General features: G+C 45.7%; 1 protein-coding gene across 1 annotated transcript in view; it reads left to right on the top strand.

Annotated features, from left to right (window-relative positions):
* Positions 1-7,069: 7,069 nt before the first annotated feature.
* Positions 7,070-15,564, top strand: part of ARHGEF6 (Rac/Cdc42 guanine nucleotide exchange factor 6) — a 208,368-nt gene continuing 199,873 nt past the window's right edge. The window contains exons 1-2 of the mRNA XM_049766604.1: positions 7,070-7,272; positions 10,088-10,171. Coding sequence (XP_049622561.1) covers positions 7,108-7,272; positions 10,088-10,171 — 249 coding nt within the window. The 5' untranslated portion in view covers positions 7,070-7,107. The remainder of the gene's footprint in view (positions 7,273-10,087; positions 10,172-15,564) is intronic.

Here is a 15,564-nt window from a genome sequence, read left to right as displayed (position 1 = left end):
TCTTCTTCTTCTTCTTCTTCTTCTTCTTCTTCTTCTTCTTCTTCTTCTTCTTCTTCTTCTTCTTTTCTTCTTCTTCTTCTTCTTTCTTCTTCTTCTTCTTCTTCTTCTTCTCTTCTTCTTCTGCTTCTTCTTCTTCTGCTTCTTCTTCATTTTGGTTCGGGGCCACATCCAGTCATGCTCCGGGGTTAATCTTGGCCTTGCATTCAGTAATCACTTCTAGGAGGGGGGGCATGGGATATAGGAAATCAAACCCAGGTTGACTTTGTGCAAAGCAAGCCCCTAACCTGATGTGTTAGCTCCTCCAGCTTCCTATATGTCTTTATTGAACGAGTGAATTAAAGAATTTTGATATCCTTCTCTGATCTCCAGGCCTTTCTCTCTTTGCTTCCTGGCATGACGTCACTCATCTTGTCCCTTCAATGACCTCACCAGTGAATGTCGCTTGTCTTGTCCCCCTCGTTTCTCTGAGAGGCCCTCTTGCTCTTTGCTGGCATCCAGGTCTGAGAACTGTTGCTTTGTACTTTATCCCTGGAGCAAAGAGCCTGCCTTCAAGGTCTGCTACCTCACAAAGATGAGAATTGCTGCTTTTCTATTACCTGCCCCAGCTCAGGGGAGGCATCAAGGAGGAAGGCACCTGCTTATGCACCTCTTTTAAATGCCACTATCCCTTACCTTTGCCATTTCCATGATGTAGCTGCAGTCAGCTACCTAATGTGACCCATTATGTAGGTGAGATTTCAAACGACCCACTGAAAATGACCAGTTATAACCCAGATCTCCCTCCCACCCTCCACCAGTGTGATTTCACTATAGCATTAGGATCTGAGTCTTTCATCCACTGTCCTGTCACTCAGCTCAGTAGTTCCTTTTATTTTGTTTTTCAGCCACACCCAGCAGTGCTTAAGGGTTACTCCTGGCTCTGCAGTCAGGAATCACTCACTCTTGGTGAGCTCAGGGGACCATATGGAATGCTGGGGATCAAACTCAGGTCTGCCACATGCAAGACAAAAGCCCTTCCCAATGTGCTATTGCTATGAACCCCTTTTATCTTTATTTATTTCCCTTTCCAGCTTGGTGTCTATGCCTTGTCATGCTAACCTTAAGCTTCCTATTATATCATGATTCTTTGATTTCTTTACATTGATTGTATAAATTTAATTTTCTAGCTTTTTTCGGGGGGGAGGTGGAGAAAGATCACAAACAATGATGCTCAGGGGTTACTCTTGGCACTGGATTTCAGGAATCACTCCTGGTGGTGCTCAGGGAACCATATGGGTCATCAGAAATCATAACGAGTTGACTGCAGTTAAGGCCAATGCCCCTCAAACTTAACTGTCAATCATCATAGCATTAAAACTGTCTTCTCTGCTGTGAAGAGGTGGCCTTGTCATTTTGATTGGCACTCAACAGTGATTTACTTTAGCCAGTGAGTACAATGAGACAGATTTTTATCTAGGTGACCTCAGTAGGCTCTAGTCTGTATTGCACTAGGCTGGGTTTTTGAAATTACTCAGAATTTATTCATCAGAGGATATAAGTCAGACCTTGACAATACCATCTGCTTTGTCTGGACAGTACAGTTTAAGTAAGTGTGAGAATTATCTAAATGCCATAGAAATTGCATTTAAGTAGACTGGTTTGAAAATATCATATAAGTCACCTGGCAACAAATAGATTTTGGATTTTAACCCCTTTTACATAGGTTTGGCCACAGAGCAAAACTGGATTAAAACCTTTGATTCAGCCCATGAGTATAGCCAATGATGGCCAAAACTCTAATAAGAACAACTTTTCTTTGGGGGCTGGAGTGATAGTATAGGGGTAGGTAGGGTGTTTGTCTTGCATAAACCTGATCCAGGTTTGATCCCTGGTATCCCAAATGATCTGCTGAGCACTGCCAGGAGTGACCTGAATATCACTGCATGCGGCCCCAAAATCTCAAAACAAAATTCTTTTTTTTTTTTTGTTTTGGTTTTTGGGCCACACCCGGTGACGCTCAGGGGTTACTCCTGGCTATGCGCTCAGAAGTCGCTCCTGGCTTGGGGGACCATATGGGACGCTGGGGGATCGAACCTCGGTCTGTCCTAGGCTAGCGCAGGCAAGGCAGGCACCTTACCTCTAGCGCCACCGCCCGGCCCAACAAAATTCTTTCTGATTGACTATACTTTCTTTGGTTTTAAGTATAAATACATAAAATTTAAAGATCAAGTTGTGGGGCTGGAAGTGATAACACAGCAGATGGGGCATTTGCCTTGTACACGGCCGACCTGGGCTCAAACCCAGGCATCCCATGTGATCCCCCAAACACCACCAGGAATGATCCCTGAGTGCATAGCCAGGAGTAACACCTGAGCACTGCTGGGTATGATTCCCCCCCCAAAAATATTGAGTCCTTGCTATAGAATTATCAATAGACAGAAACACCTGGATGGATCTGAAAATAATATTGAGTGAAAGATGCTTAGAACAGAAGAAGGTAAGAAGGAGCCAGAGAGATCTTGGCAAGTAGGCCACATGCAAGTTGTGTATGCAAGACCCACTCCCTGGCACTGCATGTGGTTCCCAAAAACTTTGCCAGGAGTGATCATTGAAAACAAAACCAAGGAGTAAGCTCTGAATATTATTGGATGTGGCCCAAAAGCAATAAAACAAAAGAAGGGAAACACTGTATTCCATTCATTTACATACTGTGTTCAGGAATAAAAAGAGATTGAATACAGAATGGGGGGGAAGAGATGGAAAAAGGGTTCGAAAAGACACTGAGGACTTTACATTTTCTGCACAGGCCTCTGAGTTTATTTGTGTGTGTGTGGGGGGGATTTTCAGCCACACATGGTGGTGCTGAGGACTTAATCATGGCTCTGTACTAAGGAATGACTCCTGCAGTGCTCAGGGGACATATTAAGATGCTGGGGATTGAAATTGGGTTAGCCCTCCCTGCTGTTCTGTCACTCCAGCCCTAGCCCGTGTCATCCTTTAAACATGTATTTCTCTTTACTTCTCCCCCTCATATTTCTCTAAGAGAATTTGATTTTTGTGGGGTCACATCTGGTTGTTTTCAGGAGTTACTTAGCTCTGTACTTGGGATAACCTCCTGGTGAGCTCAAGAAACCATATAGGAAGCTGAGGATCCAATTCAGGTCGATTGTATGCAAGGCAAGCTCTACCTGCTGACTCAAAGGGAATTGCTTTAAAGAAAACTATTTTTTTTCTTCTTGTTTTTGTTAAAGACAATACAATGATTTGTGTGGTGAGGAAAAGTTTACTTGAATTGTGTATGTGCACTATTGTATCACAAGTGCATACACATGTAAAATCCAATAATAATAATAATAAAAGTATATTACTCAGGGGACATAGTGATAGTACAGCAGGGAGGGTTCTTGCCTTGCACTCAATCAAGCTGAGTTTTATCCCTGGCACTGTATAAGGTCTCCTGAACCACAGGAGTGATCCTTGAGCACAGAGTCAGGCCTGACCTCTGAGCATGGTAAGGTGTAGCCCTAAAAGCAAAAAAAAGTGCAAAAAATAGGGCACGGAGCTCTAGTAGAGTGGGTAGGATGCTTGCTTTGTATATGGCTAACCCAGGGTGGATCCCTGGCACTCTATATGGCCCCCAGAGAGACATAGGAGTGATACCTGAGCACAGAGCCAAGAATTAACCATGAGCATCATGAAGCATGGCCCCAGTACTCAAAAATAATTACATGAATAACTAGCTAGATGCAGAGACTAGCACACATCACAAAGAATAAGAACAATAGGTGCTGGCAGGGATGTGGAGAGAAAGGAACTCTCATTCACTGTTGGTAGAAATGCCATCTAGTTCAGCCCTTATGGAAAACAGTATGGAGATTCCTCAAAAAATTGGACACTGAGGGCCGGGAGAGATAGCTCAGCAGTGTTTGCCTTGCAATCAGCCGATCCAGGACCTAAGGTGGTTGGTTCGAATCCCGGTGTCCCATATGTTCCCCCGTGCCTGCCAGGAGCTATTTCTGAGCAGATAGCCAGGAGTAACCCCTAAGCACTGCTGGGTGTGGCCCAAAAACCAAAAAAAAAATTGGACACCGAGCTCCCATATGATCCAGCTATACCACTCCTAGGGATATACACTGGGAACACAAAAACACAATACAAAAATGACTTCCTCACAACTATATTCATTGTAACACTATTTACAATAGCCAGACTCTGGAAATAACCAAGAGGCCCTTCAACAGATGAATGGCTAAAGAAAGTGTGGTACATACACACAATGGAATATTATGCAGCCGTCAGAAGAGATGACATCATGAAGTTTTCCTGTACATGGATGTACATGGAATCTATTATGCTGAGTGAAATAAGTCAGAGAAAGACTCAGAATGGTCTCACTCATCTATGGGTTTTAAGAAAAATAAAAGACATTATTGTAATAATGCCCAGAGACAATAGATATGAGAGCTGGAAGGACTGCTCATGATATGAAACTCACCACAAAGAGTGATGAGTGCCATTAGAGAAATAACTACACTGACAACTATGATGACAATGTCAATGATTGAGAGTAAAATGCCTATCTCGAATACAGGCAGGGGTAGGAGGGAGATTGGGGACAATGGTGATGTGAATGTTGCACTGGTGAAGGGGGATATTCTTTTTATGACTGAAACCCAACTACAATCATTTTTGTAATCAAGGTGCTTAAATAAAGATTAAAAAAAAGAAAAAAAAAGGGCCGAAGAGATAGCATGGAGATAAGGCTTTTGCCTTTCATGCAGAAGGTCATTGGTTCGAATTCCGGCATTCCATAAGGTCCCCTGAGCCTGCCAGGAGCAATTTCTGAGCGTGGAGCCAGGAGTAACCCCTGAGCACTGCCGGGTGTGACCCAACCCTCCCCCGCAAAAAAAAAAACCAAAACAGAAAAAAAAAAGAAAAAAAGAGAAAGAAGAAATAACTAGCTAGGAAAGATGTTTGCTTTAAGCCATTCAAAACAAACATAAAGCCTTGTTATCATTAGATCTATTCAGTACACTATATGAATTCACATGTTCATTCAGCTTGTATTAGGTGCTGGGGATGGAACTCAGGGTCCTCAGTATATGAAGCATGCATTCTACCACAGAGCTACATGCCTGCCCTTTGTTCAGCAATTTCAAAAATCCACCTTGTAGCAGGCTCTTAGGCAATCTGCTGGGAGCATTGTTGTTCTTATTATTACTATGTTGTTTATTTGTCTCATTCAGCTGTGTTCAGAGCTTACTCCTGGCTTTATGCTGAAGGATCACTCCTGGTAGGGTTCAGGGAACCATATGAGATCTGGGACTGAACATATAAGTGTTCTACCCACTGTACTATGTTTGTTGTCCCTTTTGTTTTTATTTCTTGAGCTACACCTGGCAGTGCTTAGGAGCCATCAGCAGTTCTGGGGATTAAACCTGCCTTTCTTGTAATCAAAGCATGTGCTCATCTATTGAACTTTCTCTCAGGTCTAAAAGGAGAGCATTACACAAAACCAGAAAAGATGGACCGGTGGAGAGATAGTCCAGAAGGAAGGGCATGCACATAGCCGACTAGGGTTTGATGCTCGGCACTCCAGATGGTTTCCTGAGCTTACTCGTGATTCCTGAGTGCAAAACTAGCCACAAAACCAAACACTGTTGAAAAGACTCCTCTAGGGATGTCCCATTCCGGTGAAGGAGTCAAATGTGATAAAGGTTGTGACATGACAGCCAGAAGAGGAAGCTTTGAAAATATCTTTCAAATCTATTTTGGCTGTTAGTAAATGCCTAAAACTGTGTTAACAACCACACAGAAGCTTCCAAAGTGGAGTAATGTCGCCGAGGATCATGCACTTTCTAAACTGAAGTTCTGACAGTGGCTCTATTCTGAAATACCCCACGAATCTGATACACGCAACTGCTTCTGAGAATGAACAGCAAAGACCTTTGGTGATACACATGTTGTGTGTGTGCTCACGTGTGTGTGTGTGTGTGTGTGTGAAAACCAGCTGTTCTTACTGCAAAGTGCACTTCTAGTTGAAGAAGCAGAGGACAAGTGCTCTTTTGTTCTCGAGCATTCTGTTTCCCAGTGTTTTTCACCTGCTTCTGTGATTGTGTGTGAGCTTTCTCCGAGGGGACCCACAGCTGGATGGTGGAGTGGAACCCGGTCCAGAAAAAGACTCGCTAAAGAATGCAAGTAAACAGGATGTCAGATGTTATCCTTAGCCGATTTCCCTAAACATAGCTTTTTGGCTGCAAAGCCAAATGCCATTCTCCTGGCTTTTGCTAGCACACAGCGATGGCTGACAGCAGGCGCGATCATCGTGGGCTTGGCACATTGTCACCGCACCATTCTGATGTGTTTTGAGAGGAATGGTCATGACCCGACATGTCTGTGAGGAAGCAGGAGAGGGGGACCTAGCCGGGCCATGTCTGCGAATAAACTTCTCAGCCCTGTCACCTCCTTGCAGCCTTTGGTGCCAACCCAGCTCCGCAGGAGCTCCAGAAACTGTCTGACCTCCGAGCCAGTTGGCATCTTCCTGGTAACAGAAGCCAGGTTTTTAGTGGGGCGAGACTATTTATTGACAGCATTTTCCCAGACTGGCTGAAGAGTGTCTTATTTCCAAGGTCCCCTAAAGTGCTGGCTCACCTCTGTTTTCCCGGAGCACCCGCTTCCTTCACTCTCCTCCCTCCCCACCATCCTCCTCATTTCCTTCCCGTAGAGCTTCTTGAACTGGTGTGTGCGTTGAGAGAGAGTGTGTGTGTGTGTGTGTGTGTGTGTGTGTGTGTGTGTGTTGCAGAGGGGCGGGTACTGTGCATTGCGCCTGCTGCTTCTTCTTTTCTCCTCCTAAGTTTGCCTCCCAGGTTTTGAAAGAGAAAGCCAGGGTGACCCCGGATTTCCCCCATTTCTTCTCTCTCCCCGCCCCGCCCAGAGCCTGCGCTCTGCCACTGCCCGCCTGTCAGTGAAGTGGGTTCCCTCCACCGTAGCCTGTGAAAAGTGGTGCTCCAGCTTTGTTCTGCAAGAAGAGGACTCATAAAAAGGAAGCCGAGCGCAGATGCAATCGCGGATGTGGCTCAGTCTTCGCAGCTGCCCCAGAGAGCTGTTCAGAGTGGGCCACCCGCAGTCATGAATCCAGAAGAGCGAGTCGTCACATGGCTTATCTCCTTGGGGGTTCTTGATTCCCCCAAGAAGACCATAGGTGATCCAGAGGAGTTCCTGAAGTCCTCGCTGAAAAATGGGGTAGTGCTCTGTAAACTGATCAACAGACTTCGGCCTGGTTCTGTGGAAAAGGTAAGGCATGGCTTGGGGGTTGCTTCGAGGCAGATAACAGCTCTGATGGTGCCTCTCTTGGGTGCGGCCTGAGGTTCTCTTGTTTTACCTGCTGGCTCAGGTCCTTCCTTCTTACACTTTTTCCATTTTTGTCCAACTTTTTTGGCCAAAGCCTGAAAGTGAAAGGGTGTCCATTAGTCACTGGTCTCCAGGATGAATATAGTAGAAGCTGGTTACAACTGGCTGGGAAAGAGGGGACCAGGGACACACCCCTATCATAAGCTTGTTCTATCTGGAGATGCAGGTGACATGGCTCTGTGCAGCAAGACCAGGTCTGGAAAGTGGAGAGAATCTGTGGAGTATTGAGATATCTTTTCCAGGACCAGTTGCGGATAAACCAGTGATTATATTTTCAAAGCAAGAGTTGGCTATAGAGTTTCTACAGCGGGGAGGGCATTTGCCTTGCCTGTGGCTGGGCTGACCTGGGTTCAATTTCCCGCATTCTATAGGGTCTTGTGAAGCAGCCAAGAGTAGTTTTTGAGCACAGAGCCAGAAGTTAGTTTTTGGTAGTGCTAGGTGTGACCCCCCCCCAACGAAATAACAACAAAAAAGAACTGCAAGAATTCTAGCAAGAGAGGCTCTTAGGCAGCGCAGAGACACAACCCCAAACATCAAGGGGGTGGTGGTGGGCTGTCCAAACAGTGGAACTGAAATCGTGCTTCAAGGCAGCAGGTCCTCAAAGCGAAACTAACCTGACTTTCCTTTCAAAATCCAAAAGTGTTCACCTCGGCCACCCACGATCAGCAGGAAGCGTAAATTCTAAAGTACGCATGTTCTGTAAGTTTATACGTAGGTCGTAGACATTTTTTCCTTTTTTTTTTTTTTTTTTTTTTTTTTGCAGAGGGACGGGAGTCACTCAGTGATGTTCAGAGTTTAATCTAGGCTCAGGTTTAGTGGTCGGTCTTGGTGGTGCTCCTATTTTCAGGAATCAAACTAGGGTGAGCTGTGTGCAAGGTAGTTCCATAACCCCTGTACAATTGCACCTCTTGGGCCCAGAGAATTTTTTGTCATTATTATTTTGGCTTTGCCCTCCTCCCCCACAGTAATTAGGGCTTACTCCTGGCTCTGACTCAGGGATCACTCTTGTTGGGCACAGTAGACCATATGGGGTGCTGTATATGGAACCTGGTCACCCAGTTGCAAGGCAAATGCCCTAGGCACTGAGTTTTAGCTCCAGCCCTGAGAAAATATTTTCCTTTTTGGGGGCCACACTCAGCAGCACTCAGTGGTACTCCTTCACTCTCAGAAATCACTCTTGGCAGCCTGAGGGTCCATATGGGATGTTGGAGATCCAATTTAGGTCAGCTTTGTGCAAATGCCCTACCCACTGTGCTATTGCTTTGTGAAAACTTTTCTTTTTTTCTTTTCTTTCTTTTTTGGCCATGCCTGGTGGCACTTAGAGGTTACTCCCGGCTCTGTACTCAGAAATCGTCCCTGGCAGGCTCAGAGAACCATATGGGATGCCAGCAATCCAACCCGAGTCCTTCCCCGGTTGGCCACATGCAAGGCAAATGCCCTACTACTGTGCTATTGCTCGGCCCCAAGAAATATTTTCTTAAAGTCAGCCTGAAAACTGCCTGGGTGTTCTCTTGCCTTTTTGAACTGACCTGCATTATCATTGAACGGACAGACTGACATACCATTTCTTCCACCTGACAGCCTGTGTTAAAGTGGGGTGAGTGAGGGGACCCCAATATGTTGATCTGGGGTCAATCGTAGAGAATTACAAAGGCATGGTGGGGGATATTTAGAGCAATGAGGAGGAGGAGGAAGAGGAAGAGGAAGAAGAAGAGGAGGAGGGTGGAGTCAGGTTTTACGTTAAAAGAGGGAGGAGTCAGGTTGTATACATTAAAGCTAGACTCCAAGCAATTGGCTCTCTTCAATTTGTTCGTCCCCCATCACAGCCCCAAGAAGGAGCTGGAAGGAGTAATGGCTGGAGGCAGAAATAGGCTGTGACGTTTAAAACAGCAACCTACCGACCGTTTAAAAATTTGCATCACTTCTTTCAGGGGATCTACTTTTCCTGGGTTGACACCAATGATATCCCCCCTCGCATGAAAACCTTTGGTGATTTAATTTTTTATTTTGTTTTGTTTTGTTTTGGGTCGCACCCGGCAGCGCTCAGGGGTTACTCCTGGGTCTACGCTCAGAAATCGCTCCTGGCAGGTTCGGGGGACCATATGGGATGCCAGGATTTGAACCACCATCTTTCTGCATGCAAGGCAAACGCCTTACCTCCATGCTATCTCTCCAGTCCCTGGTGATTTAATTTTTAACTAAAACTGAATATGAAGGGCCAAAGCGATAGCTCAGCAGTAGGTCATTTGTCTTGCATGCAGCCGACCCAGGACCGACCTTGGTTGGATCCCTGGCATCTCATATGGTCCCCAGAGCATGCCAGGAGCGAATTCTGAATGTATAGCCAGGAGTAACACTTAAGTGCAGTCAGGTGTGGCCCACAAACACCTAAAAACAAACAATCAAACAAATAAAATGCATTAACAAAAAAACTGGGGGCTGGAGAGATAGCACAGCGGTGTTTGCTTTGCAAACAGACGATCCAGGACCTAAGGTGATTGTTTCCAATCCCAGCATCCCATATGGTCCCCCGTGCCTGCCAGGAGCTATTTTTGAGCAGATATCCAGGAGTAACCCCTAAGCACAGCTGGGTGTGGCCCAAAAACAACAACAACAACAAAAAAAACCACTGAATATGGTCTGTTTGATCTATGGTGTGTGCACATTCCACCAGTGACATTTGATGATATTTCTCTAGTACTGCCCAGAGCCCCAGTGTGAAGCTGATTGCATCGCAAACCTCACTGACTTCCTGAAAGGATGCTCAAGCCTGCAGGTGGAGGTAAGCTGACCCGGCTCACCCAGTTCTTGTCCTCAACCTGGCTCTATCCCTGTCCTATGGATGTCACCTGGGAAGAAAGCCAGGGAAGAGGTTCTTGGTTCCCAGTAAAGACTGACTAGTGTGTGTGTATCAAAAACCAGTTTCCAAGCGAAAAAGCAAAACACACAAAGAAATTAACATTGAGGGTCCTGGAGTGATAGTACAGCCGGGGAGGGTGTTTGCCTTGCAGGTGGCCAACCTGGGTTTGATCCTGGCTTCCCATTAGGTCCCCCAAGCACCACTGGGAGTGATTCCTGAGTATAGAGCCAGGAGTCACCCCTGAGCATCACCTAAAGTTTTTTTTTTAAATATCTAGTAGTGAGGGACTAGAAAGCTAGCTGAAAGGGCTAGAGAATATAAGGAGTCCCAGGTTCAATTCCCTCCTTCCATCAGAGCTTATTCCTGGCTCAGTGCTGGTTCTGTGTGATGTTCAGAGGCTGACACTGTGTGCCAGGATTTTAAACCTGGGTTGTCTTTGTGTAAGCCAAGTGCCCTAGCTGCTGTTCTTTATTTTGGGGGGGGGGTACACCTGGCTCTATGCTAAGAAATCACTACTGGCAGACTTGGGGGACCATATGGGATGCCAGATATCAATCCTGAGTTGACCATGTGCAAAGTAAATGCCCTACCCTCTGTGTTGTTGCTCTGGCCCCTCTAGCCACTGTTTTATTGCTCCAGCACCATGATGTATCCTGGGCCTGAACGAGGTTCTCCAGGGTCAGTGAGGGCATCACTGTGAGAAGGGTTTTCTGGACACAGTTTGGTGGGTGGGCTTCTCTAGGGAGAGGAACCAAGAACATGACACTGACTGCCACTGCAGGTGACGGTTATCTCTCTGAACTGGGAAGAGAGGAAAGTTGATTGTCATGTTTCTACCATGGACACTTGTGGACTGAGACCTTAAGATATCTAGCACTAGGCTCTCGGCAGACATGGCCTGGAACATGGCATGGCATTATTTTTCTAGTATGTCTCCCTGCTGTGTGCATAACAAGTGTTACCATTTGGCCTATCTGTCTCATATCTCATGCCTCAGGAAGGGCTTGGGAGTCACCTTATGGGATTTTTTCAGGGTGGAGGGAACTTGTTTTGTTTTGTTTGGAGAATATATCTGGTGGTAGTCAGGGCTTACTCCTGGCTCTGGACTCAGAGACTACCCTTAGCAATGCTCCGGAACCTTATAGGGTGTAGGAGATTGACCCCTAGTTGGCCTCATGGAAGGCAAATACCCTATCCACTGTACCATTGCTTCTGTGCGGGGCTGTTTGAAAATTAAATGGCAGATCAAGTGGCTCAGTGGTAAAGCACTTGTTCTGCATGTGTAAGGCTCTGAGTTGTATGCCTGGTAACACACACATACACACAAACATACAAGTTATGAAATAACCTATGAAGCATGCTTAGCACAGACCAGGAACCCAAGAGGTATATATATATATATATATATATATATATATATATATATATATATATATATATATATATATATATATTAGTAACATTTTTGGTAGAGAAATGTTAGTCTTGGTTTTGTTTTGTTTAGTTTTTTTGTTTTTTTGTTTTTGTTTTTGGGTCACACCCAGCAGCGCTCAGGGGTTACTCCTGGCTCTATGCTCAGAAATCACTCCTGGCAGGCTCAGGAGACCATATAAGATGCCAAGATTCAAACCATCGTCCTTCTGCAATGAAGGCAAACACCTTACCTCCATGCTATCTCTCCGGTCCTGTTAGTTTTGGTTTAAGTGTGGATCCTGATGCAAGAATTCACATGTCCAAATCTCAGTTCTCTCTCACTCTTAGGGTTATTTTTCACCTTGTGCCAATTACTTAATATTGCCTTTAGGCCTCAGTCTTCCTACCTGTGACATGGGAGTAACAGCAGACTTGGCTCATTATATAGGCTCATACTACTGCTACAGTAATAAGAGTGGCCCAGGCTCCTAGCACAGGTTATTACAACTCTTCTGGGAGTAACAGTATCATTGGCCCATAGCATCATACTCCCGTTAGGGAAGTAACAATAGTTCTACTCTCAGGATTGGTGGGATTTTTAGTGTATCCTTACTCCCGCAAGGGTGTCTAGCACTTTGCCAATATTCTTCATGTTAACAACTATTAGTCATAGTCATAGTAAAAGTAACTTTGCCTCTTTGAAAATATTTTCAAAAGTTATTCATAGCATTAGACTATGTATAACTGAATTTCTTCTCTTTCCTTCTTTGGCCTTTTGGGGCCACTTTTAGTGGTGCTCAGCATCTACTCTATGCACAGTGCTCCAGAATCTCAGAAACAGGGATCAGGGTAGTACTGTGCAGTTCCAGGAATCAAACCCAGGCTATCTGCATGCAAAGCATAATCTCTAGCCTGCTGTTAACGCTATGGGCCCACTGAGATCTTGTTTCATATTCCTGATTACCCAATTTGAGCTTTCTTGCCTTCTCTTCTCTCTCTCTCTCTCTCTCTCTCTCTCTCTCTCTCTCTCTCTCTCTCTCTCTCTCTCCTCTCTCCTCTCTTTCTCTCTCTCCTCTCTCTCCTCTCTCTCTTCCTGTGTGTGCATGCACCTATGGCTTTGGAGTAGATGTGGCTTGAAACTGTATCCTCATAGGAGATTGGAAACATCATCGTAACTCCTTTTTTATGCACGAGAACAAACCCTGACAAGGTTGTCATTGACCCCTTCACTTTGAAACAGCTAGAACGTATATGGAACTTCAGTGCAGTTTTGCTTGTTTGTTTTTAGGTTATACCTGGGAGCACTCAGGTTTTTTCTGACTCTGTGCTCAGAAATTACTCCTGGCAGGCTTAGGGAATGATATGAGGAGCCAGGGATTGAATCCGGGTCAGCCATGTGCAAGGCAAACACCCTACCTGTTGTACTATTGCTCTGGCCCTAATAGTTTTGGGGGACCACACCTTGTTGTGCTCAGGGCTCACTTCCAACTCTACACTCAAGGCTCAGGAGATCACTCAGAATGCTTGGGATCAAATCCAGGTTGGCCGCTTAAAGGTAAGCACCTTCCACTGTATTATCTCTCTGGATCCTTCTACATAGTTTTCTTTTTTGGAGGGTGTCCCTCAACCAGCAGTGCAGAGAGAGGTTACTCCTGTCTTTGCACTCAACAATCACTCCTGGAAGTGCTGGGGATGCCAGGATCTGATTTTTGGGTCACACCCGGCAGTGCTCAGGGGTTACTCCTGGCTCTATGCTCAGAAATCGTCCCAGCAGGCTTGGGGAACCATATGGAATGCTGGGACTTGAACCACCATCCTTTTGCATGCAAGGCAAATGCCTTACTGCTGTGCTATCTCTCCGACCCTGGATGCCAGGATTTGAACCTGAGTTGGCAGTGTGCAAGGCAAGTGCCTTCCTGCTCTTCTATCACTCTAGCTCCCCCTTTCTTTGTAGTTCTAAGATGATGTAGTTCTAAGATGAACAAGGGGTCTGCCCTTGTTCAACAGTAAGTTCTGGCACCAAAATGGATTTTCCTGAGAGAGAAAACTTACTTTAAGCACCAACTTATTAAGATCTCTTGATCTACTCTGGAGAGAAACCTTCTACAAAAGTGTATCACAAATGTCTGTCTCTAGAGTTCCCTGAACATAGTTTGATCATTTTTGGATCATTCCAGCTGGCCGGAACAGCGTTTGAATATATCCGAAGCCAAATCTGGCATCCTGGCCCGGGCTTTCTCTCATTTGACTTTGGTCAGCAGCTTGGCTTGGTCAATTATAGCCTGCTCAACTCTGGGAAAATATCTCCTTGGCTCTCTAAGTCCCAGTGTCCTCATCTGGCTAGTAGAGACAGGAACATTATCGACAGCGCTGGCTGGTTTTCAGGAGCAAATGAGATCATGCTTCTCCAGCCCTCAAATGTCCCTGCATGGAAGCTCTGTAACAGTTAGGCGATGCTGCCATCATGGCTGGCAAGCAGGATCAGGCAAATTCTGTTCAGAAAGCCTGGGATGACAGGGAATGAATACTTGCTTAGCATGCGAAAGATCAGGGTCCCAGGCCGGCATTGCATGGTCTCCAAGGCATTGACAGAAGCGTCCCCCTTTCCAAAAAACCAACAAAACAGAGCGGGAAGTATTCCCCAAGCAGGGCCCAAAGATGTCTCTATGGCGTATGCGGGATCCATGCTGAGGTGCTGCCTGAGAGAATTCTAAGCACATCGATATGTGAGGAATGAGTGAAAGCTGAGCTGGGAGCAGCCAGGAGCCAGGAATACTGGTCCTCCACTAGCACCGGGTAGCTAGGAGACAGTGAAACATAAATATTTGCAAATGTCACTTTAGATAAAGTGTGTCGCAGACCTGGAGTGCCTCTCACCCCATGTCTGGTATAGCACAGATCCTAAAGGGCCTCGGCTTTGTGTCTGGTATAGGACATGCTAAACTGACTTGGGTGGATCACTTCAAGTGTAAATAAGAGGAGCAGGACCAGAAGACACTATTTCTTTATTTATTGAAGGAAAGAGTCCCATCCTGGAATGGATGGTTTAGAAATGCAGAAACATGGGGCTGGAGAGGCAGTAGAACTCTGGCCAATAGAGAAATAGCTGGACATGGCAGCCACACTGCAGACCTGCCTCTTTTATGTCTGGGTTACTCTTGTGTTGATTGTAGGGCTGGGGCTGGAGGACTGGGCCTTAGAGCTGTCTCCTTTAGATACCCCAGCTGCCTCACTGGCTTTTTGCAAGTGGCCCACAGTTTATTTTAATTGGTGCTAGCAGTACCAGGGATCAAACTCAGGGCTTCTCAGAGATGAAGCCTCCATGCGTCATGGTCTCACCCCTATCTAAGAGGTTTGTTTCCTTGTCTTATTTGTTCTTGTTGCTTTGGAGAGACACCCTGCAGTGCACGGGGGCTCTTCCTGGATCTATGCCCAGGAGTGATGCCTGGTAGTGTTTTGGGGACCAAAAATGATATCAGGCATTCAAACCTGGGTTAGCTGCCTGCAAGGCAATGTCTTACCCCCCTGTGCTATCTCTCTGGCCCTGCCATCAGTCTGTTCTTGTAGGGCTTTAGTGTCTGAGGGTCTCTAGAGCATCAAACAGCAAATAAATCAGCTGTCTGGGCAGTCTGCTGAAATGCCTGGCAAACAGCAGACTTTGAGGCTTCCCTCCAACTTTGATAATATCCTTTGAAATACAAGATCGAACATTTTTACTAAATGTATCTAGATTTCCCTTCTGTTTGCTTGTGTTTTAGGAAAGGGGTGTCTAATTAAGGTCACGATGGCTTTGTGTTTTCTTCTGAGTATTATAATTTGGGCTGGGATCCTAGTACAGTGAGGAGGGTTCTTGCCTTGCACACAACTGACCTGGGTTCTATCCCTCGCATCTCATGTGATTC

This window comes from Suncus etruscus, chromosome X (assembly GCF_024139225.1).
Source record: "Suncus etruscus isolate mSunEtr1 chromosome X, mSunEtr1.pri.cur, whole genome shotgun sequence".
NCBI lineage: Eukaryota > Metazoa > Chordata > Mammalia > Eulipotyphla > Soricidae > Suncus > Suncus etruscus.
This window is presented reverse-complemented; position numbering and strand designations above follow the sequence as displayed.